This window comes from Thyridium curvatum (genome assembly GCF_004353045.1).
Source record: "Thyridium curvatum strain D216 chromosome Unknown NODE_109_length_111707_cov_65.997051, whole genome shotgun sequence".
NCBI lineage: Eukaryota > Fungi > Ascomycota > Sordariomycetes > Thyridiales > Thyridiaceae > Thyridium > Thyridium curvatum.
In genome coordinates this window covers 28,135-55,713 of record NW_022156864.1, presented here as the reverse complement: position 1 = coordinate 55,713, position 27,579 = coordinate 28,135, and the positions used below count along the sequence as shown (strand labels likewise).

Below are 27,579 nucleotides of genomic sequence, written 5' to 3'. Positions count from 1 at the left end.
AGAGGCAAACATGGGTATCGGCACAGATAGCTGTGCCCTTGTTTTACATAAGTCACGGCAGGCGTTTGGCTGGTCAACAGAATTTTGTGCTACCTCGCTGTTGAGTTTGCTAGTTTGAAGCACCTCGCTAATACGACTGGATATTAGCACGGTTGGATCTCCGATGAGTCCCCGGATTATGCCGACAATGCCCGACATGTCTGCGAGAATTGGCAAGTGCGTTAGACAACATGTAGAACAATCAAGCGACGGCACTCAAGCCACCGAGGTTGAATCTAATATTCTCACATATACTGAGGCGATCTCGAGCCCGGGCTGGCAGATTGCCATCACATTGATAGCAGTCGCGAGTTGCGGTAGAAGTCCAATATTGAAATTCTCTCTGTCATAAACAAAATGTTTCACATCACTGACACAACATGGAAGGCTCATTGGGCGGTGGTCCTCGTGGCATGCGTTGTGCTGACGATCGCTGCAAAGCGAACTCTTTTCTCGTCCAAGAAGCTATCACTACCAGTCGTCAAGCTGGCCAAGGGCCGGACGGCACAGTCTCTGATGGAAGCCAGGGAAAGGGTACGGAGAGACAGTGGGTAAATCTGAATGAGCTGATGCTGATCTCTGGTATCTTCTAGTTCCCAGACACGCCCTTTGTTTTCCCTTTGAGCCCACCCTGGGTCATACTGCCTCACTCGCTCATGAATGAAATGAGAAGCCTACCGGAAGAGAAACTCTCCTTCAAGAAACACACCTACGAGAAGTTCTTGGGGCAGTACACGAGTATCGGCTCTACTGAGCACCCGGAGGCAGTCAACGCCATTAAGTTGGACTTGACGCGCAACATCGGCAAGATCCTGGGTGATCTTCAGGACGAGGTGTCTTTTTGCATTGACAAGGAGATTGGACCCTGCAAAGACTGGACAGAGGTACCTGTCTATCCTAGCGTCGTCCAGGTCGTCGCTGGGCTATCTGCGCGGGCCTTTGTTGGGCTACCACTCTGTCGTGATCGAGAATGGACGCAAGCCACCATCGACTTCACCAGAGATACAATCATCCTGATGCACATGAACTCGTTTATACCTCTTCCCCTACGCCCATACCTATCCCCTCTACTGCCCGCATTTCGCAAGTTGGCGGGCTATCGCCGATTCGCAGGCAACAAGTTGATGCCTCAGGTGACCCAGATACTGAATACGTATAAGGAGAAACTGCGAGGCTTCAAGACGATGTCGGAGAACGAAGCTATGGAGCAGGCAGAGAAGAACAACTTCAACCTTGTGCACTGGATGATTGGCCACTTCAAGAACCCAGAGCGTGCCGACCCTTTTGAACTTGGGCAACAGCAGATGACGGCGGCATTTGCGGCAATCCACACGACGGGGATGGCGGCCTCGCACGCAATCTTTGACCTGGCAGCGTACCCGATGTACATACCGACACTGCGCAAAGAGATCGAGGACGTCATTGCAGAGGAGGGTTATCCTGACCGGCAGCTGCGCAAGACGAGCATGGCGAAACTGAGGAAGCTGGACAGCTTTATCAAGGAGAGCGCGAGGATGAGTCCACCAACCATAGGTCTGTGCCTGTTTCGACAAGGAATGTCGGCCACTGGCTAACCACACCCATCTGCCGCAGTGGCTATGAACCGTATCGTGACGGCCCGCGACGGCATCACTCTCTCGACGGGGCACTTTCTCCCGTACCGTACCGTGGTTGGCTGGGGTCACCCATTCTTCCCCGGATCGACCAGCCCCAGCAAACACGCGCTGCTGGAGAACGGCCAGCCTCCGCTGGATGAGTTCCACCCTTTCCGCTTCGCCGAGCTGCGGTCGCAGCCAGGCCAGGAGAACGGCAACCAATTTGTGACATCGGACCCGAACAATATCAACTTTGGCTACGGCCGCAATGTGTGTCCAGGGCGGTTCTTTGCAAGCAACGAAGTCAAGGTGATCCTAGTCGAGGTGTTGCGACGTTACGACATTGGGCTAGGACCTCAGGGCGAAGGTGTCGAGGCGGGTTATCAGAGGCCGAAGATCATGGAGTTTGGGCCGAACTTCATGCCGGACATGAAGGCAAAGGTGTGGTTCAGAGAGCGCAAGACGGCAATGTAGAAGGATCTTGAGAGCATTGCTCGAGCCGACGTGCATGCGAGGCTACTTAGAGCGAATGTAGTTATTGATGCTGGCAAGTGGCCGGTAGTGTCGAGTGGTGAGGACATGCGTGAGTCTGGGGGGGAGGGTGACGGAAGAGATGCTCGTGCTGTCAGGGTCAAATGGGATACATTGATTGATGTCTTAGCAGCATTGCAGCTGTTATCCACACACATGCATGCGACACGGGCTGTGAGTCGCGTTTTGTGATGACAGGTGTCGATTTGTCCGTGAACGTGAATGCGTGGCGTTACTTGAAGCTCGGGCAGCTGACGAGGAGGCGGGACGGTAAAGGACACATAATTACACACGCGCTGGGCAGCCTGGATGACGTCTAAGAACGAGCCCTCCAGGGCTGGAGGTCATCAAATGATGGATGCCCGCTGCCGCAGTCAGGTCACCGGGCTTCATTGGCAGCCATGAAGGAGCCTCTGGTAAAGGCCTGAACGGCCCTGAAACCGGGTTTGACATTCTTTCCATTGTCTCCCATCGGGCAGGACGGGTCAGCTTTACGCCGCCCCACTCAAATTTCCTCTTCCCCTGGCATTTTTGTGTTCCGCTGGGCTGATGACGGGGGTGACCCATTCTTCTCGGGACCGGAAAACGCTGTTTAGTGCCCGCACCTTGCGTGCTCGGCGCCGTTGTGGTCACTGCGCTGCCAGCAATTGACTTGCCTGTTTCGTCCTTAAAGACGGCTTTCCACCACTGCGCGATCCCTTGGCAGCCGGCTAGGCTTCTTGGCAACCCTTGATTCTAGAGTTGGTCCTCAGCTAGGTTGATTGCAGGTGGACGACCTATCTGCGGCTTTCTCTTCCTAGTGGCCAGCTTCTATCTGACTCCATCTCTCTCTTTCACGTGCCCGCAATGGCGCCCACGACTGAATCCCTGGCGGAACCAGATAAAAACATCGCGACGTCGCTCGAGAAAGACGTCGACGTCGAGGCTGGCCGCAGCGACAGTCAATCCCGCGCTCGGGATACGCCTGAAAATGATGGCACAATGCGGCATGTTGCCACTGCTCAGAAGCCAGCAAAATCGGCCGCGGAGGAGGATGATGAAGGCAAGGTGTACCCTCCGGCCTCGAGCGTGATGGTGGTCATGGTTGGCTTATATCTATCTCTATTTCTCGTCTCGTTGGTACATACACCCAACTTCCAACCCCCTGCCTACTCTTTACTTGGACGTGACGGCTAACCGTTGCAGGATCGCACAATCATCGCCACCGCTGTTCCGCAGATCACAGACGCCTTCCATTCCATCGACGACATCGGTTGGTACGCCAGTGCCTACATGATCACGGGCTGTGCCTTCCAGCTCTTCTTCGGCAAGCTCTACACATTCTATTCGCCCAAATGGGTCTTCCTTGCGAGCGTCGGCCTCTTTGAAGTCGGCTCGCTCCTCTGCGGCGTAGCTCCCAACTCAGCTTCCTTCATCGTCGGCCGGGCCATAGCTGGTCTAGGCTCGGCCGGAATCTTCTCGGGGAGCATCGTCCTGACAGTCCATATAATCCCGCTTCGCCGACGGCCCATTTATCAGAGCTTTATGGGCGCCGTCTTTCTCATCTCATCGGTGGTCGGACCCGTCATCGGCGGTGCGTTCACCACACATCTTACCTGGAGGTGGTGCTTTTACATCAACCTCCCCGTGGGCGGCGCCACCATCTTCCTTCTGATTTTCCTCCTCCCTGCAACCGACCCCAATCGGACCGAGGACGAGATCATCTCACGCAAGCTGTCTGTCCGCCAGAAAAGCGTTCAACTCGATCCCATCGGCACCCTTTGCTTCCTTCCCGGCATTGTCTGCCTCCTGCTGGCTTTGCAATGGGGCGGTGCGACCTACTCCTGGAGCGATGGACGCATCATTGCTCTGCTGGTCCTCTTTGGTGTTCTCATTCTTGCCTTTATTGCCGTGCAGATTTGGCAGCAGGAGAACGCGACACTCCCGCCCCGAATACTTGCCTACAGAAGCGTCACTGCTAGCACGTGGTTTGCCTTCTGTATCAGCGCCTCACTCATGACGGTCGTCTACTTCCTTCCGCTATGGTTTCAGGCCATTCAGGGTGTAGATGCCGTACAGTCTGGTGTCCGTACTCTCCCGGTCATTATCGCCCTCGTCGTGTCCAGCATTATCGCCGGCGGAAGTGTCAGCGCAATAGGATATTACACGCCTTTTCTCATACTCTGTGCCGTCATCATGAGCGTGGGGGCGGGCTTGATGACAACCTTCCAGGTGGATACCCGGCAGCCCATCTGGATTGGCTACCAGGTCATCTTCGGTTTCGGAATTGGGCTGGGTCAACAACAGGCTGGCTTGGCTGCTCAGACAGTGTTACCTACCAAGGACGTGCCAATCGGTGTGTCATTCAAGTTCTTCGGCCAACAACTAGGCGGGGCCATATTTGTCTCGGTGGCACAGAGCGTTTTGAACCAACGTCTGGTCGCTGGCCTGTCAGCACTGAACATCCCAAACTTGGATCCATCTGCCATTGCTAGTCTAGGAGCGACTGAACTACGGCAACGAGTGCCAGCTGAGCTTCTCGACAAGGTTTTGATAGCCTATAATCATGCCATTGATGGTACTTTCGAGGTGGCCCTAATCCTGGCTGCGCTATCGCTCATCGGGGCCCTTCTTACCGAATGGAAGAGCGTCAAGGGAATGGATATCAAAGGAGCCTAATCAACCAAAGAATGGGGATTCTGGCATATTAGATTGCCTCGTTCACATTGTTTACTACCCCTGCAGCTAGAGAATAGATGACATGAATCTCGACTATCGGCACGGGCTTTGGGATCTTGTTTAAGATATCAAGGAATGTTGCCAGCATGTCCAGTCCCGATACATCAAAAAAGGACATACGGAGAAGCAGGCATGACATCCTTTTCTTGGGCTGCTAATCACATGTGCATTTGAGTCAGTTTCTTGCAATTTCGTAATTCCGACTCTAACCTGCTTACGCTAGGCGTTCTTCATAGGCTAGAAGCATTCGCTCGAGCGACTCTGTGCAACTCGTTCTCCCAGCTGATCTGAGGCGAAGTATTCCAATGCTGGTATTGGCTAGTGAGCGAAAGTGGAGACTCAAGAGGCTTCGGAACTCGTCGGGCAGTGATCGGATACCGTGAAGTGGGACTGTTTCCCCGAGAGTCACCGACGACTACCATAGACGGGAGTTCATACCATCAACAGGTGCGTATTGGGTCCATTAGACAACCGAAACACGCTGCTTTGTGCTGAATTCCCAGCTGACGGATGACACTGGCCACCTTCGGGGTTGCTGGGGTACTGGGAAATACGTGAATAATTCTTTGATAGCAGACTATATGTATTCACAGGCGGGTTGAAAATGCAGAGAATATACCCTTTCCCCCTACTGTTAAGATCTGTGCTGTCTGCCTCTACTCGCGGTTCTGGTTGACACAAGTGGCATCGAAACCACCGACACCTCGTCAAGTGACTGAAACCTATCGTTGCAGCCATGTCGCTGAAAAATCGGATCTTCCTGTTCGGGGATCAGTCCCAAGAGACAACCACGAAGATTCGGGCGCTTCTGAGCGCGAAAGGCGACCCTCTCTTGACATCCTTCCTTGAGAAATGTTTCGATGTGATTCGCACCGAGACTGGGCGTTTGCCACTCTCCGAGCGCGAGGTTCTACCAAGATTCCACAATATCGCAGATATCCTCGCCAGACAGAAGGAAGGCGTGCTGAGTCCCGCATTTCAGACAGCCTTGGCGACAATATACCAGCTAGGAAGCTTCATCCGGTATGAACGATTGAATTCACCCTCTCCAAAGACAAGTGACTAATAACTGCTGATAGCGAGCTTGGGAGACCTGGAGTCGCCTATCCACTTCCTGACCAAACACACCTGCTTGGGCTCTGCACCGGTGCTTTAGCTGCGGCTGCTGTGGCTTCATGCAAGTCAATCACCGATCTGATTCCCGTTGCGGTTCAGTCCGTGTCGATCGCCTTTCGACTCGGCCTGCTAGTAGTAGAAGTTTCGCACCGCATAGAACCGAAATGCTCAGCTTCATGGTCGCTCATCTTCCCAGGCCTTGACTCTGGAAGTGTGGGAGCAGCGCTGAAGGAGTTCTCGGTGGTACATAATATGACCCTTCAAGTCTGGTCGAAGCCATACTGACTTCAATTTCTAGGGCTACCCGCCCCAGTCCGCTCCTTGGATCAGTGCCTATCTTCCAAACGGCACTGCCGTCAGTGGCCCACCAAATGTTATCAGCAAACTTCGTCAATTCGGTATTTTCAAAGGCGTCAGACCGGTTGAAATACCTGTCCGAGTTCCTGGACATGCCGGACATCTCTTCACCTCCGAGGACATCGATCAGATTCTCGAAGCGACCCCACAGGAGCCATGGGCAACAACATATCGCTCGCAGATACCCATGATTTCACCAGTGACAGGAAGACTCATGCCAGCCACTGATTTTCGGACCCAGGTGGAATTGTGTCTACAGGATATCCTCATGGTTGCCCTTCGATGGGATAATATCAATGAAGAGTTCCCACAACACCTGAAGTCACTGGGTATATCGGAGATCGAACTTGTTCCCATTATGACCGCTATGGACCAAACCCTCCACCAAGTTCTCCGAGGTCATGGTGAAAATGGCGTCCCCACATTCTCAAACGTGGAAATCTCCTACTTCGACAGAGATACGCCTCACACGCAGATCAATATGTCTGGAAGACCCGATCTGTCAAAGCTAGCTATCGTGGGGTTTTCTGGTCGCTTTCCGGATGCTAAGGATCCGGATGAGTTCTGGGAGATCCTGAGAAATGGCACGGACACCGTGCGTCGGGTGCCGAGTGAAAGGTACAATATCGACACGCACATGTCGACCGATGGCAAGAAGAATACCGGGGAGGTGCAGTGGGGCTGCTTCATTCCAGACGCCGCCTACTTTGATGCTCGATTCTTTAGCATTTCACCTAAAGAGGCACCACAAGTTGACCCGGCCCAGCGGATAGCGCTGATGACAACATACGAGGCAATGGAGCGAGCTGGTATCGTGCCGGGAACCACTCCTTCGACCAAAACCGATCGCATCGGCGTCTATCACGGTGTCACAAGCAACGACTACATGGAGACCAACACATCTCAGTGTATCGATACCCATTTTATCGTAGGTGGGAACAGGGCTTTCATCCCAGGCCGTATCAACTTCTGTTTCGAGTTCTGCGGCCCAAGCTACAGCGTCGATACGGCATGCTCATCAAGTCTCGCAGCCATGCACTTGGCCTGCAACGCCCTCTGGCGAGGAGATATTGACACGGCCGTATGTGGTGGCACCAATCTGATCAACAACCCCGACGGCCATACGGGTCTGGATCGTGGGTTCTTCCTCTCCAAGACTGGCAACTGCAAGACTTTCGATGATGGAGCAGACGGATACTGTCGTGGTGAAGGAGTCGTCACTGTCATAATCAAGCGTCTGGAGGATGCGCTAGAAGATAATGACCCAATTCTTGCTGTTATCAAGGGCACCGCGACCAATCACTCCGCCGAATCCGACTCGATCACCCGCCCACACGCTCCAACTCAGGAAGTCCTGTTTGACAAGTTGCTAAACGCAACAGGGACAGAGGCCAATGAGCTCAACTACATTGAGATGCACGGCACGGGCACTCAAGTCGGAGACGCTGTGGAAATGGAGTCAGTCTTGAGTGTGTTTGGACCAGATCCGAGCTCGCCCAAGGCACGCCGCCAGGACTCTCCTCTATTTCTCGGGGCTGCGAAAGCCAACATCGGACACGGTGAGGGTGTGTCTGGAGTTACGAGCGTCGCCAAAGTGCTGCTCATGTTTGAAAAAGGCAAGATACCACCGCATTGTGGCATCAAGACCAAGATCAACCACAACTACCCGCTGGATCTAGCTCAGCGCAACGTACACATTGCTCTGAAGGAAACACCATGGACGCGCAATAGACAACGACAACGGAAGGTACTCATCAACAACTTTAGTGCCGCAGGCGGCAATACTGCGCTGTTGCTAGAGGATGCCCCAGAACGGTCACTGGGCGACGGCAAAGATCCAGACCCGGCGACTTCATACTTATTGGCAATCTCTGCCAAGTCTGCCAAGTCTTTGAAGGGGAATCTGCAGTCCATGCTCAAATACATCAGCGCCGTCCGAGACAAGAATGAGGCTTTCACCCTGGCCAGGCTCTGTTACACCACTACCGCACGGAGGCTTCATCATATGCACCGTGTAATGGTCCGTGGCAGTACTGTCGAAGAGATTCGAGCGAATCTAGAGTCTGCAATTGCACGGGGCGAGGGTCTCACTCGCATCAAAGCTCCTCCAAAGATCATCTTTACTTTCACAGGGCAGGGATCTCAGTATCTGGGCATGGGCCGCCAGCTGTATGAGACGTTCTCCAAGTTTCGCACCGACATCAGGCGTTTTGACCAGATAGCACGAGGTCAAGGGTTTTCATCCTTCCAGCACGTGTATACGGCACAAGAGGGCGACGAGGGGAACTTCAGCCCCCAGGTCCTTCAATTAGCCATCTGTTGTTTACAGATCGCTCTGGCACGCCTCTGGATGTCTTGGGGTATTATACCCAAGGCTGTTGTTGGGCATAGCCTTGGCGAGTATGCCGCATTGAACATTGCTAATGTGCTCTCGGACTCGGATACAATCTATCTTGTCGGCAGCAGGGCTGAGCTTCTCCAGGAGCAGTGCAGGGTTGGCACACATGCAATGATAGCTGTCAAAGCTTCCATGCTGCGCATACAGGACATTCTCTCAGGTGTCAAATTTCAGGTGGCGTGTATCAACGGACCTGCAGATATTGTACTTGGAGGCCCCGTGCAGCAGGTCATGGCCATGCAAGAGAGGTTTGCCGCCGAAGGTGTCAAAAACACGATTCTGGAGACACCATACGCCTTTCACACCTCGCAAGTGTTCTCTATCCTTGGTGATTTTGAGGCTCTCTGTGGAGCTGTTACATTCCACAAGCCTAGCCTCCCAATCATGTCGCCCCTTCTCGGGGAAGTTGTGATCGAGTCCAATGTTATTGGGCCCAAATATCTTGCACGACACTGCAGAGAGACAGTCAACATTTACGAGGCCCTTCTAGCAGGCCAGAATCAGAATATCTTCAACGAGAAGTCGGCCTTCATGGAGATTGGTCCCAATCCGGTGGTGTCTGGCATGGTGAAGGCCACACTGGGACAGAGTTGGACAACCTTGGTCACTTTGCAGAAGAGCAAGGACATGTGGCAGAATATCACAGCTGCTATGCAGACTCTGTACACTCAGAGTATCGACTTTCGTTGGCAAGAGTACCACAAGGACTTCAAAGAGTCTCAGGTAGTCCTCCAACTGCCGGCATATAACTGGGATCTGAAAGAGTACTGGATTCCATATGAAAACGATTGGTGCATTCTAAAAGGCGCACCAGACCCGAATGCCCCCAGACTTCCGACCATGCCCACCGTCGAGTGCACAACCATCCACAAACTCGTCGAGGAATCTTCAACGGGATCCCAGGCAACATTGGTGGTTGAGACCGACTTCTCCCGCGAGGATTTGAACAGCATCGCGAAGGGCCATATGGTCAACAAAATTCCATTGACTACCCCTTCTGTCTACGCAGAAATTGGCCTATCCCTCGGTAAATACATTTTGAGTCGATTTCAGCCTACCATGTCACAAATGCTCGTTGATGTATCAGAGCTTGCTGTCGAGAAAGCCATGATCCCTCATTCCAAAGGGTCTCAGATCATGCACACATCTGCTTCCGTTGACTGGACAGCAAATACAGCTCGTCTTCACTTTCGCAGTATCGACAAGAACGGGAAGGTGACAACTGAGCACGGAGAGTGTCTTCTGCGCTTCACCGATGATAAAAGGCGAGCAGAGTTCCAGAGACGGGTGCCAGAAGTGCTTGCGCGTATACAGCATTTACGGGATGGCATTTCCACGGGTGCATCTCTTCGCCTCAACCAAACATACGGCTACAAGATGATCAGTTGCCTGGCATCTTTTCACCCTGACTACAAGGCCATTGACGAAGTCATCCTTGATAGCAGTACGCTTGAGGCTTGTAGCACTTGTAGCTTTGGCCAAGTACAGAGCAAGGGCATCTTCAGCACTCATCCGGCTTACATCGACGTCATGACACAGACGGCAGGCTTCGTAATGAATGCCAAAGAAACAACCGATCTGGACTCTGAAGTCTATGTTAACCACGGGTGGAAGTCGTTACAGATTTTCGAGGAGCTTGTACCTGATAAGGCGTACACCACCTACGTCAAGATGGCACAAAGCAAGACAGACCTGTCTCTTTGGGAGGGCGACACTATCATGATGGACGGCGACAAGGTTGTCGGCTTCTTCGAGAACGTCTCCCTACGCTGGATATCCAGGAAGGTCTTCCACATGGTTCTACAAGCTTCAGATCCAACCAAGCAAACAGGCATGAAGAGCATCGGCCCAGAGACTCTTGGGAATAGAGCAGGACCTGCTATGTCCAATCTCAAAGCGGAACGCGCTAAGCCTTGCGACGATGCGACCAAAACATCGAATCAACCAAGGCTGGTCGAAAGCCATAGCGTGTTGGGAGTCAAGACCAAACCAGAGGGGGAGGTCACCGTCGTTGAAATAATTCCAAAAGGATCGAAGAAGACATCGAGTAAATCATCAATGATGGAACCGGCACTTAACATCATCTCTGAAGAGACTGGTATTAGCGCATTTGACCTTACTGATGACTCTGTATTTTCCGATATTGGAGTTGACTCGTTGCTATCGATGGTCATCACGAGTCGATTTCGCGAAGAGCTTGGATTGGATCTGGATCTGGAGTTCTCCTTATTCCTTGATTTGCCAACTGTCAAACGTTTAAGGGACTTCATTGAGGGGCCTGAAGACTTGACCTCCGACGACGACTCAATCCAGGTTCTTGGGCCTGAGGACTCAGCAGTTGGAGATCCGCCGGTCATCGTTGAGCATGTAGAAGTCCCCGAGCCCAAAGCGGCTATACCGGCTACTACATACGTTGATGGTGCCATTTCGCAAGATGTCTTCTTCAACTCTCTGGGTATTATTGCCGAAGAAAGCGGCCTTTCTGTCAATGACCTCACTGACGATACGAACTTCCAAGAGATTGGCGTTGATTCGCTTCTGTCCATGGTCATAACCAGCCGCTTTCGAGAGGAACTTGGTCTTGATCTTGATCTCGAGTTTTCGCTCTTCTTGGATTTGCCTACGGTAAAACACCTACGGGACTTCCTCCTGCCTGAAAACCCAGCAACCTTCCACTCCGATACACCAGAATCACGGACTGAAAAGGAAACCGGATACGAGGACTCAGGGTCCAGCACACCGGACACAGGCGGGTCAGATGCAGATTTCAGTGAGATTATAGCTCAGTCCCGGCCATCTGCCTACTGTCGTCCAGCGACCTCAGTCATTTTGCAAGGGCTGCCGACCCATACAGTGAAGACGCTTTTCCTGTTCCCTGATGGTGGGGGGTCATCCTCTTCGTACGAGCCATTACCGCGCCTGACAAGTAGTACCGCCATCATCGGTTTCAACTGCCCGTATGCGCGCGACCCGGAGAACTTGAGATGCAACATTGAGGATCTCATGGCAAGTTACATGGCCGAGCTGCGAACCCGACAACCGAAGGGACCATACTACCTTGGTGGCTGGTCCAGTGGGGGCATTTTTGCTTTCCTGGCCACCCAGCGACTGCTTGCGGCAGGGCAAGAAGTGCGGAGCTTGATTATTCTTGATTCGCCTGTCCCCCGCGTGATGGATAAACTCCCGGTTGAGTTTTATGAGTACTGTGACTCCCTCGGGCTTTTCGGCTACTCAATGGGCTCCTCAGGCGAGGAAACCCCAAGTTGGCTGATCCCTCATTTCAACGCTTCGGTGGAGGTCCTCCATGGATGCACATTTCCGCCAATAGACATGCCATCTAGCAACATGCCTGAAGTCTCAATTGTATGGGCTGGCGAGTCAGTACTGAAGAACGCGGATGAGTCCTTGCTCTCTCGGGTCACACGAGGCAAGTCAAAAGGCATCCATTTCCTTATCGAACCACGCACCGACTTCGGACCTGCCGGCTGGGAGACGATGCTCCCAGGTGCAAAGATCCGCACGACCGTGATTGAGGACGCTAACCACTTCTCTATGATGGTAAGTTCACCGTGGGACAGAGCACTTTCAGTGGACATTCTGACTGATACTAACATGCGGTTGTTAGCAAAAACCATTCATACAACAAGTTGGCCAGTTTATTGATGAATGTATGGCCCGGACCAAAACCTAGTCTCTGTAACGAGTGTATGCATATGTTTCGGCTATCGGGGAAAATGGGCTACGGAGCCAAGATGATAGTATTTCCTCGCGTCAGATTTCTTTTCGCCACTGAACTTACTTGCTAGAGGGCTTAGAGCTAGCTGTCTTGAGAAAATTGCTAGTGCCATAAAACATCTCGTATCCCACCATTTGCTTCTCTCATAGCTGCCGAAATACAACTTAAAACAACTTGAAAGCACATCCAGATAAAAATATCGAATCATAAGACAAAGAACACGAGTATTTCATTGATGGGTCTCACAGAAGGTTCACATAAGGTTTGCCCGAATACAGACTCGACATTGTATTGTGACCATCATATCTAAAGCCGCTTTTCTAAGATATGGCCCGATTCACGCACGGAGAAGGCCACCACGTAGTTGTCTCAACTATTTCAGTGAGCCACCACAAAAGATCTCTGAAGATACTAAAAAGTTTCCATCGTCGTGTCCGCAAGGGAAACACTAAGGGGTGTGCCGTCAGGGCTGATGGCACCACCGTAGCCATTCGGTGCCATATCGATCGATGAAGCGTTAGTGCTGGCTATCTGTAGTACTCCAACTTCCAGGATACTCATGTTGCTACCGAATGGTCTTCTGACGCCGTGTAGAATGAATTGTCCACCTGATGCATCCTCTTTTAGGCTGGCTTCCTCCAGGAGGTGCTGCCAGTCAGAAAGTTCGCGCTCCGAGCTATTGAATGTCTGCAACATAGTCAAGTCTCTTACACGCAGCATAGCCTCCACGATTGGATCTTCCTGCTCCTCAGGTATTGGTAAAACCGTATCCATGATGAGTAGACGCGATGATGCGTTGGCAGCGAGAGCGGGAAGCAAGTTTTTCAGGATCTGGGTCGCCTCGGCATCAGCCCAATCGTGGAGGATCATCCTCAAGAGATATACGTCAGCGCCATTTACTGGTTGAGGCTGGAAAAAGTCATGGGCCTGGCATGAAATGCGATTTCTCACAGAAGCCGTCGCGTTGGCCAAACAATTGTCGGCCATTGCGATGGTCTCGGGCAGGTCTTGCACCACAACGTGCAGTTGGGGAAACGCATTCGCAAGGGCTAAAGAGGCGTGACAATTGGAACCGCCTACCTGCAAGTGCCAATTGTCAGTCCAGGTCTCCAAACATCCCCCCGTAGTCCACAATGTCTGATATTCCGCTTGTAACTTACATCCACAACTGTTCCACTTCCAAGACCAGCCCAATCGAACCCGTTCAGGAGATGGTCGATCTTGGTTCCTTCGCTTGATGTTACGTTCTTCATGTATGTAGCAAATTTCTTCCGTAGATCAGGCTCCTGGGCCAGATAATCGAAGAAAGGCATGTCCGTCTCGCAAGCCAGATTGAATGCCGTTTCAGTCTTGGATTCAGTGGCACCCCACTTTTCGGTTGCATCAACCAGCCGCGCGGCTCCTTTCGCTGTAGCCTCAGCCATGAAAAGAGCCCAATCGAGCATTCCCGGATTGGTAACCAAGAGTGCCGACATAGGCGTGTGGGCTACCTGACCGGGGCTCGGCTCGCGGAGAAAGCCATGCAGCATTGCCATACGTGCAATGCGCTTTAGCTGACTGAGCGGAACTGAGGCGATGGTGGACACTTCGGCATACGCAACAGGCCCATGAAGGGGAATGAACGACAAAACCCGAAAGTGGCATAGCCAATGAATGCAGGCAAAGTTTTGAAACTACAGATTGGATGAATTTGTTAGCAAGTGCACAGCGAGGTCTGTGAGCAACAAATCTGTGCCATGAAACACTCGCAGGAAGAAGCCTACTACTCGACTGATACGTGACAGGGTACTTTACGTACATTGATGGCAAGCTGTGGGACAAACTCGCGCGGTTCTGTGGCCAGCTGCTGGATCTTGAAAGCTGAAGACACCAACTTTTGACGGGCCTTCAGGACGTGGAGGGGGGCCGTGGCTGGTAGAGTGACTTCAGGAGCGTCTGAGCCGAAAGAGGGATATGGCAAGCCAGAAGAAAGACAGTAAGCGTCAATCAATTTGGCCGCGGCACATATGTCCTGCGCGTAGGACTCAAGTGGGGGAATTGGGCACATATTATTCAAGTAGGGATATCCACCATCAACATAGACTACACAGTCTCTGAGATAGTGTATTCGACTTGATGTTGCCACAAGGGATCTTGGTGAGACCAAATTGACCAGATGGACGGACTGCGTCCTTTTTGACCTTACGCAGCTCCCTTGTCATCCGTCTCGTGTCAGGTTGTATTAGGATTGTGGTGATTGCAACCTAGCCGTCATAATTACATGTGTATTGGCAGAGGAAATACAACAATACGGGATGCGGTGAGCATGTGCAGAAAGCTGGCTTAGCCAGAACCAACCGCAGCAGTTACGCTCCCCGAGAGTGTTCAGAGAGCACATGCAGGGACGACCCGGCCGAAATACCATCGGTTCTGACTATTGCTTCCTCGCCGGCAGATACCCACGGAGAGCAAATGGGGTGCCTTGGAACTGTGGGGACAAGATTTGAGTGATCATGAGCGTGCCGTATGTGATCGGTTTGGAGAACGGCAACGGCTCTTCCGGCTAGCGATCGGACAGCGAAGCCATCCGCGAGAAACAGCTGTTTTATTAGACGCGGAAATGTTAGACCGATTCTTCGGTAAGCATGCAGACGAGTGGCACGGCAGTTGCGTGCAAGAGGACGCCTCCAACGCCTGGCAGCTAGCCTCTTAGGACAGACGGACTCCGACGGCTTGGCGGTCTTAACCGTCTCCAGCATTAGGGAGGGCGTGCGATAAATATTCCCATTGGCTAAGTTAAGAAGCCAAGCTTGCGGGATGCCGCATGGTAGATACCGTAGCGCATTTGCCTGTACCTCAATGCGCATGATCTTCCGCGCACAGTGCAAAGATATGCAAGCTGACCGCATAACTCCGAAACCCTGCAGAGCCCCCATATGTCGAAGAGTGACCTTTTCTTTCTGACAGTATAATTGAGGGAGCCACCTTTCTTGCAACAGGTTTCGCACTCAATAAGCCGCATGGTTGGGTTGCATTCCAGACTGTTACCATGTTCTACCCAACAAAAGTAAGGTCTAGAACCAGATAGACTTGTCTAAAAGTGCAGGCGATTGGCGTCAGTTTGCTGACGCGCTATCTATCACCTAGATACTTCATACCTCCATCGATACTATAGACCCTTGCTAGGACCTGAAGGCTTCAAAAAGATGGCTGGGCTGTGTTGAATTCAAACTATGGGGAATGGACATGAACTTGTGCCGAGGATACTACATGTTAATCATCTTAATCTGATCAGGATGAATGATTGGTAGAAAAGTTTATGATACATAGAAGTAAACACATGGCCATTTGTATATGGTGATGTAATCTAAATGTGGTAAAGAAAGATCTCTCACTGTGCATTGCTGCTGAAGCTTCCTAGCTGGAAATGAGCATTTGAGTCGTGTCTCTGGCAATGGCCCTCAGTTGGTTTTGTAGGAACTGTTCCATCTGGATGAGAACAGGCGTAGCAGGGTTTGCTGTCTGATTGGTCGGCCCAGCAGTTGGAGGCTTCCCTGCGCCGGAACCTCGAGGTACCCCGGTTAAACTATCGGCTACCCGATCGTTGCCACCGATAGCCTCTACACCATCTTCGCGGACATCACGAAAGCGTGCCACTATCTTCTTTACCAGTCGCAAAACAAGGTGCAGTTCGCTCAAGACAAGCTGAGCATACATCTTTGGGCCGTGCTCGTTGTTCAGAGGATATCTACCCACAGCGCTCATGGCCGACACCGAGACAGCGTCTGGGGTGGAATCAAGCAGAGGGCTGCTTCTTCTGCCGACACCGGAGTTGGGCATTGGCGATGTGACCAGAGACATGCTCATGTTAGATGTACCCCGGCCAGCAGTTGGGGTGGCAGAGCAGTTTCTTGTTTTATCCTGTGGCTCGTCTGGCACCGCTCGGGCCGCTGCACCGTACCAGCACAGGATCTTGGATACGATGGTTGTCATGAGCAGGGCAACCTGTATATTCAACGAACAAGGACAGCCAAGCATTCCTTCCACAGCAGCGAGAGTCTGTTTGTTGATTGCTAAGACCTGCTCAATGGTCCTTGGGAAACCAGATTTTGTCTGTGAAGGCTGTGATGCAGCAGAGGGCGGCTTTTCCGGGGTCGCCGGGGTCGCTGGTGTCTTCGCTGATCTGGATGTTGGCAGCTCCTCGGACGTTTCCACTGTAGCTAGGAGTGAAGAAGTGGCCTCCATGGCCAGGCTACTTGATGATGATGATGCGACAGAAGATGTCCGAGCGCAATTCGTCGGCGGGTCGTGTAGCATGCGCAGAATTTCAAGGCAACGCCCGAGGCAATGCAGTGATTGTTCGTCTGCCAGAGACTCTTTCTTGTTGTCATCAAAAGAATGCCTATTTTGCAACGTGGAGTAATAGTTTCCGACAGCTGCACCGTGGATGTCGGTTGTGTGGTCAAATATTGATGCTCCTGGATGACTTGACATGTCATGTTCCCGAGACACCGGTGGCGAGAGATTGAATACCAGGCTTTGGTACTGGTCTTCATATTTTGGATCCACAACCAAATGCATGCTATTAGAGGGAACCATCTCGAGAGCCACTCGAGGATCTGAAGGATTGGGATGGTTGAAGAGGCCCGGATCCAATGTGTCTTGGAAGAGGTCAACCTGGAGATTTCCATCAAAGGCTCCAGATTTCTCAACAAGAGAACTCTCCAATTCTGAGGAGAAGTGGACACCCAAACCGAAGCTATGGTCAAAGACCAGATTCTGGTAATCGGAATATCCCTTCCCACCTGGCGGACTGTGCATCGATGCATTGGCCAACGTGGGTGTGTCGATCACTTTGTTGGGTGCCGGTAAGGTCTGACTCCAGGCACGGCGCTTGCCAGTGCGGCGCGTCGGGCTGTAGTGACATTGCATCTCCCGATCCTCACACCGTTGGCATTGGGGATGCTCCTTAGTGCATTTGACCTTCGAGATTGCACAGTTGTTGCAGCTCTCTCTAAGCTTCTTGCGTGAGCGATAGGTCGAGCGCTCCATCTGCGATCTTGGCGGCCCTTCCTGTTCCAGTTGTCGTTCTGGCATCCCCCCAAGCGTAGTAGATGTACATGAAGGGAGGTCGGAGTTCGACATAGGCCAGTCTGCCAGCATGGAATCCATGTGTAAAGAGCTGGACAATGAATGATGATGTGTCTGGCACCAGCTGTAACTGAACTGCGATTTGGGCGTTTCCAGCTTATGAAAGGTCGGACGACATGAAGGCCATGGTCATCTAATGTTCGGGGAGTAGTAGTATGGAAGATAAGGGGTTGGATCAAGCTTTCAGCTACGGTGACTTGATTTCCAGCTAGACTTAACAATTGGGTGAGGAAGTCCGCGAATCAACAGTCTTTGGTTCCTGGCTACGTATCTCGCCAACTAGCGTTGTTTCTAGCATCAAGGCCTATCGCGGGCGTCGTTCCGATATCCCAACCGACATAGGTTTCAGACATGATCCTACCATACAGAAAACAGGTGATACGCCCAACTTCAGCTATGGGAGCTGCGGGTCAACCCGTCATCCTGAAAAGCGATGGTGGTCTGACTCTTCAGGGCGCACCATTTTAGGAGCGGGATCTAGTATGCCACGCCCGGAGATCAATTGAGCTCATCATACATGATCCGAACAGCGATGACCAGTGAGAACACTACTGACAAAGCAAATAAGCGAATCCTTCCGGAATCTGGCCGAAAAGGTCTGCGGGTGGCGTGAAGCCATAGCCTCACAATTTCCAAAAGCAGCACAAGCTGAAAAGCTAGATGCTTGATCTGCAAGCCACGTTGACTAGGCGCTCAACGATTGGTCGGCCTGCCCATGTAACTAACAGCCATAACGGCGGTTAGGTGTCATTAGATGCCGTTGGCTACACAACCTTGCGCACGCATGGTCGCTCGATAAAAGCAGTGGCACACTGCCACGGAGCCGTGTGAAGACAAGGGTCGAGGATCAGGATTGTGAATGTGACTCTAAGCGCACCGACGTTTGGAACCTACCAGGGATGCGGTGCCGGCGCTCAGACGGGTCATGCAAAGATCGCCTTTGTGACTGGCCTATTAGTGCTTACATCGAGCGATAACGACCGTTGGGCCTTCTATTTCTGGGGACATCGGTAGGACCATCCTGCGGAGCTGACATCGGAACAAGATATGGCAGAAGCCAAAAAGCAAAGAGTGGCGGTACAGCTTGCCACAAAGACGCACGCTTTCAGCCGCACGGTACCTAGGGAATCAACGTTAACTCGAATGGTTCACCGAGGTTTGTCTCGCCGTACGCTGACGGCTTAGTGGAAAGTAAAAAGAAAACCATCCTGTTACTGCCTGAGATGTGCTGACTTCTTACCCAACCCAAGTCAGTTGCCTCCTGGGCATAATACCAATAGCCTGATGCATCTACATGTTTGGGCCGGTGCTATTCACACACAGTCAGCCCAACTCCCAATCATGGAAGACTGAAAAGCTAGTGTCGTAGGCCAAGTTGGATGATAATTTCGCATAATGTTGGTTACACGGCAGCAGTAGCGTAACGTTCGCCTAGCTTAGCCACGGTTTTCCCTCCCAGATCCAGTAAATTCTCTGAACCCGCAACTTCCAGCACTGTGAACTCAGCCCCTATGTTCTGCCGCAACCAATTGCGCAATTCGATGCTGACGAGGGAATCCACGCCAAGCGAGCTTAGCGGCGCTTTCAAATCTAGACTCCCGAGATCACGCATCATGAAGCCAAAGAGGGTCTCTCCGATCTGCTTGGCGAGAAATGAAATGCTCTCAGCTGATTGGAGGGTACCCGGGTTGCTGCTCGCTTCGGAAAGGAAATGCTTCAGAACGTTGTCGCCTGAGACAATGTTCGCAACTACCGCCTGTGGTTCGATGTTACGGTAGATAGCCATCCGAGGATCGCGCTTCCATATCGTGCGATTGTTGCGTGCCGACAATGGAATGGATGAGCGGAAGCCGATTCCTACCTGACTACCGCTTACATACCCAAAAGGCGTTCCGACAGTGGATAGTTGAGGACGAGAACGGCGTATCATCAACTCGAGAGAGTCGAGAAGGTCTTGCTCATGAAGCACATGGAGGGTGGTCGCGCGTAAAGCTTCAAGGATACTGGCATTCTTGCTCAAGTAACCTACGTCGTCCATTGCACCGATGTCGAGGACAGAAGCTGGCAGTCCCTGGGCATGACGGTACTGGACGAAGGCGTCCAGAAAGGCATTCGCGCTAGCGTAGTTGGCCTGGCCGGGTTGCCCCGCAAGCCCCGAGAGGGAGCTGAAGAGGAAGAAGAAGTCCAGAGGTTCCTTTTGACAGAGGAGGATCTTGTGAAGATTCCAAGTTCCTTGAACCTTGGGCTGTATCGCTGCCTGCCACTGCTCGAAGGTCATCTCGTTTATCGAAGCATCCTAGGATGGCATCGTTCAGCTGATGATGTCTCAAAGCTACAAAAAGCAAACGCAAAAGACTTACACTAAGCACTAAAGACGCCTGGAGCACGCCCGCAATCGGCCTTCCAGCAGCTCTGATCACGCGGGCAACATCGCCCGCCTTGGCAACGCTGCCAGAGAAGGTTTGTACAGCACACCCTTGAGCTTCGAGTTCGCGTAGGTAAGGATCGTCCTTAGGTACTGCCCCCGCAGATCGTGAAAAGAAGATTATGTGAGCCGCGCCTCGCTCTACCATCCACGATGCGACTGAGCGTCCGAGGCCGCCGAGTCCCCCAACGATCAGGTAGGCACGGTCTTGACGAAAGGTCAGCTCTCTTCTCTCTGTTTTCACTCGAAGAAGTGACATTTGCTTTGCCTGAGGTAATATGATGACGATCTTGCCAATGTGTTGCCCTTTTTGCATGAATCGGAATGCATCTTCCACTTGTGTTGCATCAAACTGTTTGATGGGACTGATAGGTTTGATGTGGCCCTGCTCATAGTACCGGATAGCCCGCTGAAGAAGACTATTCATGAGCACCGGGCGCTGCGTACAGACCTCAGTAAGGTCTACTCCCTGGAATGAGCGGTTCTGCTCGAAGACGTCCATCGCGAGATGCGCCCGACCAAGGAAGTCCCGCTTGCCGATTTCCACCATGATTCCGAATTTGGCAATGCATCGCCAGGTGGCATGTAGCAGCTCGCCGGAGAGGGAGTTGAGTGCTACGTCCACACCGCGGCCCTTCGTGGCAGCCATGATATCGGGAACAAAGCTAGTGTCCCGCGAGTAGAATATCCGATCACGATGGATCCCGAAGTGTTGCGTCAAGAAACCAGCCTTTTCTGACGTGCCCACGGTACAGTAAATCTGCTCGCGATTAGCCACCACAGAGAAGCATGTATTTTCAACCTGGAAACCCACTTCGGCCCCAATCATCTTTGCAACCTGGATTGCGGCGATGCCTACCCCACCGGCCGCAGAATGAATCAGGATGGTCTTTTAAACTTCATTAGATATGTCTCGCAAACATGATGTCAATTCGGGTAGTGGTTGACTTGCCTGCCCCTTTTCGAGCCTCGCCACGTCTATAAGCGAGTATATGGCGGTGCCGTAAACGCATGGTATGGTCGCGCCCTCAGAAAAGCTCAAGCCATCGGGCATCTTGGTACACAGATGCTCCCGGGTGGTCAACTTGGTGGCAAAGGAACCTGCGGCAATTGAGACGACGGGATCTCCAATCTTGAGCCCCACAACGTTCGGCCCAACCTTGGTGACAACGCCACTGCATTCGCATCCCAGACCCCCTTCGCCGTTCATGCGGTCAGGGCCAGGAACAATATTCATAGCAATCAATACATCCTAGGGTAAATCATCATTAGAAAACGAAGTGGATTCAGGAGGCTGCTAGTCACTGACCTTGAAGTTCAAGCCAACTGCTCGGGGCTCTATTTCTACCCAGTCCTCTGCAACTTCGGGAAGAGACCTAACCTGTTGCCAGAACAGTGTCTGAAGCGCTCCTGGTCTTTCAATATCGAGCTGTCTCGCGCGGGTCGTGTCTTGCTCCTCTTGCAACAACTCGTTCACAGAAATCCAATGGAATTTGCCGACCTGGATTGCCCCGCTATCGTAGGCATACTCCATGACTGGATTCATTTCGTCTTCATGGACACGATGTTCAAACTCGTGCAAAACATCTGGGATGACTGCCCATGCCGCCGCGTCAACCAAACTGTCAAGTTCGAGGGTAGCGAAATCGATTTGTAGTTCCGAACGGATGGTTCGTGCGAAGCCGAGCGTTTGGGAATAACGAGGGTCTTTGCACATGATCTGGCAAGCCGCAGTTATCCACAACATCCCGGACTCTTTGATACAGTCTAGAATCGACTGGAGCCAGGTAAAACGCTCAGAGGTCAGATTATGGAAGAATGGTTCGCCCATATCCAAGAGGGATAGTACCATCTGTCCGGGCCGCGGAATCTCCAAGGGCGCACAGTAATCTGTTTCGTACCCTCTCTGGTTAAGAAGATTGACAATGTCGATCACATGAGGGGAGCTCGGTTCGGGTACCAGTATCGTGATTCGTTTCGTTTTGTGTTTATCGCAAGATGGCATGGCGATGATGTTGTTGTTAAGATGCCCATCAAACTTGACGGTGGTAATCCCCCCAAAGCCAGCTGCCTTGAGCTCCTGGTCCCACCGATCAGGAGTTACGTACGGCTCATCCACGCGACCATCCGCTTCTCCAAGCCACCAACCTGCCAGAGGACCCATGACATAATTGATCCACTTTGTCGTAGGGCTTAGCTCTTGTAGGAGCAGCCTGCCACGAGGATGAAGGAGTTTACGGACGTTGGTCAGCGTGTCGTGCAAGCTAGGGGTGGCGTGTAAGACGTTGCAGGCGATGATGAGGTCGAAAGACTCGGCTTTGAAGCCTTGCGCAATGGGGTCCTTAGAGATGTCTAATACCGCGTACTCCATTCCAGCGACATCGTGAAACCGATTTTTCGCAGTGACAAAAAAGCCTGCAGAAATATCGGTGTACGTATACGTTCCGTACAGGCGCTCGCCATAGCTGGAAGTCATATGCGGTATGATAGTGCTGGTTGTCCCGCCGGTCCCGGCACCGATTTCGAGGATTTTGAGGTTTGGCTTAGTATGACCAAGCAGGCGAAACAGCTCGCCATACTCCCAGAGCTGCATATAATTGTAGACTCCAGTGAGAACATCGTTGTTCAAGAGGACGTCAAGCGCGTTGACTGTACCTTCGAAGATGCCAGCCACGGAGGAGAATATGCGATGGACTGCAATCGTAACATCCTTTGCCCCTGTCTTGGACAGCTGATCATAAAGCTCGCATATGAGCTGCCTTCTGTCCTGGCTGCTCATCGTGGCCAGATCTCCGGATTCTGCAACGTTTGGATAGTCACCTGTGCAGGCAGTCTCCCGCTGGGCGGCTAGCCAAGCACGAAATTTGTTCATATACCAGATGTCAGTCTGCAATCTCTCAAGCTGGACACTGCTTTCAATCATGCATGCCAAGGCAAATTTCTCAAGGAGCATGTGCTCCTGAGTAATATCCCTTGAAAACATCAATGTTGAGAGATCGAGGAAGTTGAGATCACGATCCCATCTCTGCTCAATGGCGGCGTGAGGATCATCACCCACAATCTCTTCGCTGTGGACCAAGGGCGAGAGCTGAAGATTCTTGAGGCTGATCACAGTTTCCCCATTCGAAACTCCGGAAAGGCTTCCGAAAAGCCCTCTAGCGTTTCGTGTAGCCTCGCCCTGCATCCGCACGACTCCATTCGGAGGCCTGACGTAAAGTTCCTCTACGTATGTTGGAACCGATAGAGTATCAAACCGCCTGGATATTCCCTTGAAAGCGGCGACCATCAAAAGTTGGAATGACGCATCAAGGGCTGCAGGGTGAAGAGCGTATGATGATTCTCTTTCCTCAAAGTTCCCTGGGCAACATTAGTAAATGTTTACAGTAATGAATAGGCAAGAAGGCCTACCGTCCTCGATCGTAGCGACCGCCTTTGTGTCATCAACTCCAGTCGTGACATCTTTGAGGAGACGGAACCTAGGTCCATAGGCCAATCCGAATCGCCTCATAACACGGTACCATCCCGAGGCGGAAACCTGACGTTCCAGTGGCTCAATAGCGCTTTGGGTGTGCTCGAATTCGCGACCGGCTCGAATCTGGCCCGTTATGTGCTTGACCCAGGTGCTGCCGTTCAAAGATGTCACATCAAAGTCGTACCAACACGATTGCAGACTTGTCGTAAGTTGAACTGGCCGAAAGCTGGTGACTAGCTCAATTGGTTTACCCTCCTGAACTACCAGCGCTGTGGTGATGTTGACCCGTCGCACAGTATAATCGTCAATACCAGACAACTGAAAGATAGCCTGCCCAGCCATGGCGATGAAACTGGCTGCAGGAAAGAGCACATCGCCGGCAATTTCATGGTCTCGAATCCATGGCACATCATCGAGTCTCAGAATATTACGCCATGAAGGGTTCAGATCTGTGCTCTGGAGAACGCGATCGCCGAGAATATCGTGGCGTTTGAAGCTCCTCATTCGCCAGCTTTTTGAAATGCGACTCTCAGCCCAGTGTTTGGCTTCGTAATGCCATGGATAAGACGGAAGATCGGAGAGGAGCTCAGACTCGCGGTTGAGCAAAGTGAAGTCGATTTCCGTGTTTCGAAGCCAGAGATTCCCAGCCATGTTCAGCATGTCCACCATGGCGTTGTTGTTCCGAACTAATGTCGGGACATAGTCGAGAAGGCTATCATCAAATGCTCTGAAAGCCTGACGAATAGGACCGGCCAAAGCCGAGTGAGGCCCAATTTCGACGAAACAAGTAGGGGATGGGAGAGTTGACAGGGCTTGGCGTACAGCGGGATAGAAGAGAACCGGAGATACAAGGTTCTGGACCCAGTACGATGCACCAAGTGCACCAGCTGTGGAAATGATTTTACCTGTAACTGAGGAATAGAACGGCACAAGTGGTGATTCCGCATGTACAATATCCTTGATTAGAGACAGGTATCTGCCTGCAACCGTCTCCATGTGATCTAGAAATTGTTAGGGCATTGCATGATCATTAGGTGTTTGCACTTACGAGAGTGATATGCACACTCAACCCGCAGAGTGCGCACCAAGGTTTCTGGGAATGCATCTTGAATATTGCACATGACTGTCTCAAGGGTATCCATATCACCTGTTAGTGTCACGCTTGAAGGACTGTTCTCGCAGCCAATGACGACACCAGGTTGAAGAAAGGACGAGACATCCTGACGCCCGAGACCGACCGCAGCCATCCCGCCTGCATGAACTTTGCCGAGTCCCTTTGTGATCTGGCCTCTGTAATAAGCTATGAGAATAGCTTCGACCGAGTTTATAGCCCCGCAAGCATAAGCGGCAGCGATCTCGCCGGAGGAGTGTCCAAGGACGGCTCGGGGTTCGACACCCCAGTGCCTCAGGAGATCGACAAGGCCTATTTGAATAGCGGTGCAGCATGGTTGCGAGAATTCGGCTTCAGATAGTCTGCTCTGGTTCTTTGGCCGAAGGAGCTCATCTGGGGTGACGTTCAGTATCAAGTTGTCTTGTGGGTCGGTAGTTAAAGCAACGATACACACCTTCCAAACGCCAATTCGGTGACTCTGCTAATTGAGCAAGGATTTTATCGAGCGTGCGAATGGAGTTCTGGAACACAGGTTCATTGTCAAAAAGCTCCTTCCCCATCTGCGCCCACTGTGCACCTTGCCCGGTGAAGGTCCAAACTAAATTGTAGGGCTTGCCAAGCGTCATAATCGGAGACATTGACAAGGGGCTACCCGGTGTGGCCACAGAGAAAGCCTTGTGAGAGAATGTTTCACGCCTGGCACCGAGAGTATAGCTCATATGATGCAGGTACCCCGGATGTTCAAGGGCATAGGTGTCGAAGTTGTTCATGCATTGCTTGAGCGCGTTGGTATGCTTAGCTGAGGCAACCAGAAGCGCGGGCAAATTGCGAGCTCTACCAGGGCTTGGTTTTCCAAGGCCTAGAGATGAAGCCGAATCGAGAATGACCTGTAGACAAGGGGTGAGCTTAACAAAACAGGTTTTATGAGCCCCGGTAGGTCCTTACGTGTGCATTTGCTCCTCCAATCCCAAACGAATTAACACCCACTCTCTCAGCTTTGCCCACAGGCCATGGCGTAGGCTCAACCGGAACGATCAAGTTACCTTCTTTGAAGGGAATGTCGGGATTTGGCGTAGTGAAGTTGATGTTTGGGGGAATAGTTTTGTTCTCGAGAGCCAAAACCATCTTGATAACACTGGAAAGGCCCGAGTTCCCCTCTGAATGGCCAAGGTTCGGCTTGACAGAACCGATATACACGCCATAGGGCCCAAAGACATTCGCCACTGCCCTAGTTTCGATCGGATCCCCAGCCTTGGTACCTGTTCCATGACACTCGATCATGGCAGTCTGCGAGAAATCTGCGATGCCTGCCATTTGGTAGGCATGTCGCATCAGCGACTCGTGTCCCTGGGTGCTCGGCATAGTAAGGCCCGGCGTCTTCCCATCGGAGTTGACACATGACGACCTAATGACAGCACGAACCGCGTCTCCATCCCGGATCGCGTCGCTCAGCTTCTTGACGTATAATGCCGACACTCCCTCGCCGCGAGCATAACCGTCGGCACTAGCATCAAATGTTTTGCAGCTCCCTGTCGGTGAGATAACGCCTTGCTCTGTGAGCGCAATCGTCATCCGGGGCGCGGTGATGATACTCGTACCGCCCACAACAGCAGCGGAACAATCGCCGCGGGTTATAGCCATACAGGCCTCGTGAAGACCAGTCAGAGAGGACGAGCATGCTGTACGGATAGTCATACTGGGGGGCAGGTACTGTTAGAAAGTGCCTAAAAGAGTGGGAAGGATCACTGAACAAACTTACCTCGGTCCTCTGAAGTCGAATTCATACGAAACGCGATTGGAGATGACGAAGTCACTGTAGCCTGCCATGCGATACATGTTGGAATTTTGGTCGTCTTTGAGTTCCATGTCTAGCCAGTCTTCCCCAAAGCATCCCATGTAGCAGCCAATGCTCTTGCCACGCCAGTCTTTGGCCCCAGCATTCTCGAGGCATTCATGGACTACTTCGAGGGCCAAACGTTGCTGCGGATCCATGACATCTGCCTCTTGTCGGGTCATCGTCCAAAACGAAGTATCCATATCGGCGAGGTCGACATCATCAAGGAAGTAGCCAAACTCGGTTCCGACATGGCCGGCCTTCCCAGGCCCGAAGAAGCCGTCCACGTTGTATCGATCATTTGGTACTCTGCTGCGGGCGCTCCTTTTCTTCACGAGGAAGTCCCAGAAGGCATCGGAGGTGCGGATTCCACCAGGAAGCCTCATGGCCATGCCCACGATAGCTATTGGTTCGTGGTAAGAGTTGAATGCCGCCTTTCCATTCGAGCTCGCATCTGCGATGGCGGCTGGAGCGTCGCCCTCCTGGACATTCGAGGAAGCCCCCGGGCAGAAAATACTGTTCTCTACACTGCCCATACTGTGACACTTGCACGCGGCTTAGTGAAGTAGTGGTATCTTGATGTGTTTGGGAGGAAAGGAAGCCTGAGAACCGAGCATACGGTGTTACTGTGGCAGTACGACACTAGTTGTTGCGATATGTGTGAGATGAGAAATTTAGTCTAACTCAGGAGCTGGCATAAAAACAAAGATATACTGGTGGTGATTGGTAACTTCCGCAAACTCCATCTTGACACAGTTTTGACTTTGGGTTGGATGAGCAGGCGAGCGACGTTTCAGTGTCATTCGTAGAACAAAGTCGCCGAGGACGCCACGGTTCTGACAATACGTTTTCTTCGGCTGATAGAGCGATTCGGGGAAGTGAATTAATTGGAGACCGAACCTCGCGGCCAAGTTTCGGTATTGATCGGCAGTCGGGAATCATACGGAACATCGAATGCTTGCATGAAGCCCGACCCGTCTCCGTGCAATTCTGCTGACACGCGTTTTGAGGCCCACAGAGCTGAAAGATATGTACACTGTGACATATGGCGAACAGATTGGCAATATCTGCCAGATTCAGAAACATAGGCTCCCCCACATAGGGCAGGAAGGCTTCC

General features: G+C 52.1%; 6 protein-coding genes across 6 annotated transcripts; 3 read left to right on the top strand and 3 right to left on the bottom strand.

Moving 5' to 3' along the window:
* Window positions 1–396: 396 nt before the first annotated feature.
* On the top strand, window positions 397–2,108 carry E0L32_011531 (uncharacterized protein; the record flags this gene model as incomplete). The annotated part of the gene is made up of 3 exons (XM_031134271.1): window positions 397–573; window positions 633–1,572; window positions 1,633–2,108. 3 exons carry the CDS (start codon window positions 397–399, stop codon window positions 2,106–2,108), a joined length of 1,593 nt encoding a protein of 530 aa, XP_031000493.1.
* A 903-nt stretch (window positions 2,109–3,011) lies between these two features.
* E0L32_011530 (uncharacterized protein) lies at window positions 3,012–4,823 on the top strand (the record flags this gene model as incomplete). The annotated part of the gene is made up of 2 exons (XM_031134269.1): window positions 3,012–3,248; window positions 3,351–4,823. The coding sequence occupies 2 exons, from the start codon at window positions 3,012–3,014 to the stop codon at window positions 4,821–4,823; spliced, it is 1,710 nt and encodes a 569-aa protein (XP_031000492.1).
* Window positions 4,824–5,619: 796 nt separating this feature from the next.
* E0L32_011529 (uncharacterized protein) lies at window positions 5,620–12,445 on the top strand (the record flags this gene model as incomplete). Its single annotated transcript, XM_031134268.1, has 4 exons — window positions 5,620–5,906; window positions 5,963–6,242; window positions 6,298–12,312; window positions 12,380–12,445. 4 exons carry the CDS (start codon window positions 5,620–5,622, stop codon window positions 12,443–12,445), a joined length of 6,648 nt encoding a protein of 2,215 aa, XP_031000491.1.
* Window positions 12,446–12,901: 456 nt separating this feature from the next.
* E0L32_011528 (uncharacterized protein) lies at window positions 12,902–14,537 on the bottom strand (the record flags this gene model as incomplete). Its single annotated transcript, XM_031134267.1, has 3 exons — window positions 12,902–13,570; window positions 13,651–14,163; window positions 14,289–14,537. The coding sequence occupies 3 exons, from the start codon at window positions 14,535–14,537 to the stop codon at window positions 12,902–12,904; spliced, it is 1,431 nt and encodes a 476-aa protein (XP_031000490.1).
* A 1,349-nt stretch (window positions 14,538–15,886) lies between these two features.
* E0L32_011527 (uncharacterized protein) lies at window positions 15,887–17,641 on the bottom strand (the record flags this gene model as incomplete). Its single annotated transcript, XM_031134266.1, has 1 exon — window positions 15,887–17,641. One exon carries the CDS (start codon window positions 17,639–17,641, stop codon window positions 15,887–15,889), a length of 1,755 nt encoding a protein of 584 aa, XP_031000489.1.
* Window positions 17,642–19,022: 1,381 nt separating this feature from the next.
* Window positions 19,023–26,998, bottom strand: E0L32_011526 (uncharacterized protein; the record flags this gene model as incomplete). Its single annotated transcript, XM_031134265.1, has 9 exons — window positions 19,023–19,916; window positions 19,981–20,934; window positions 21,055–21,297; window positions 21,355–23,402; window positions 23,454–24,518; window positions 24,566–25,021; window positions 25,083–25,515; window positions 25,574–26,324; window positions 26,388–26,998. 9 exons carry the CDS (start codon window positions 26,996–26,998, stop codon window positions 19,023–19,025), a joined length of 7,455 nt encoding a protein of 2,484 aa, XP_031000488.1.
* Between the last annotated feature and the right edge of the window lie 581 nt (window positions 26,999–27,579).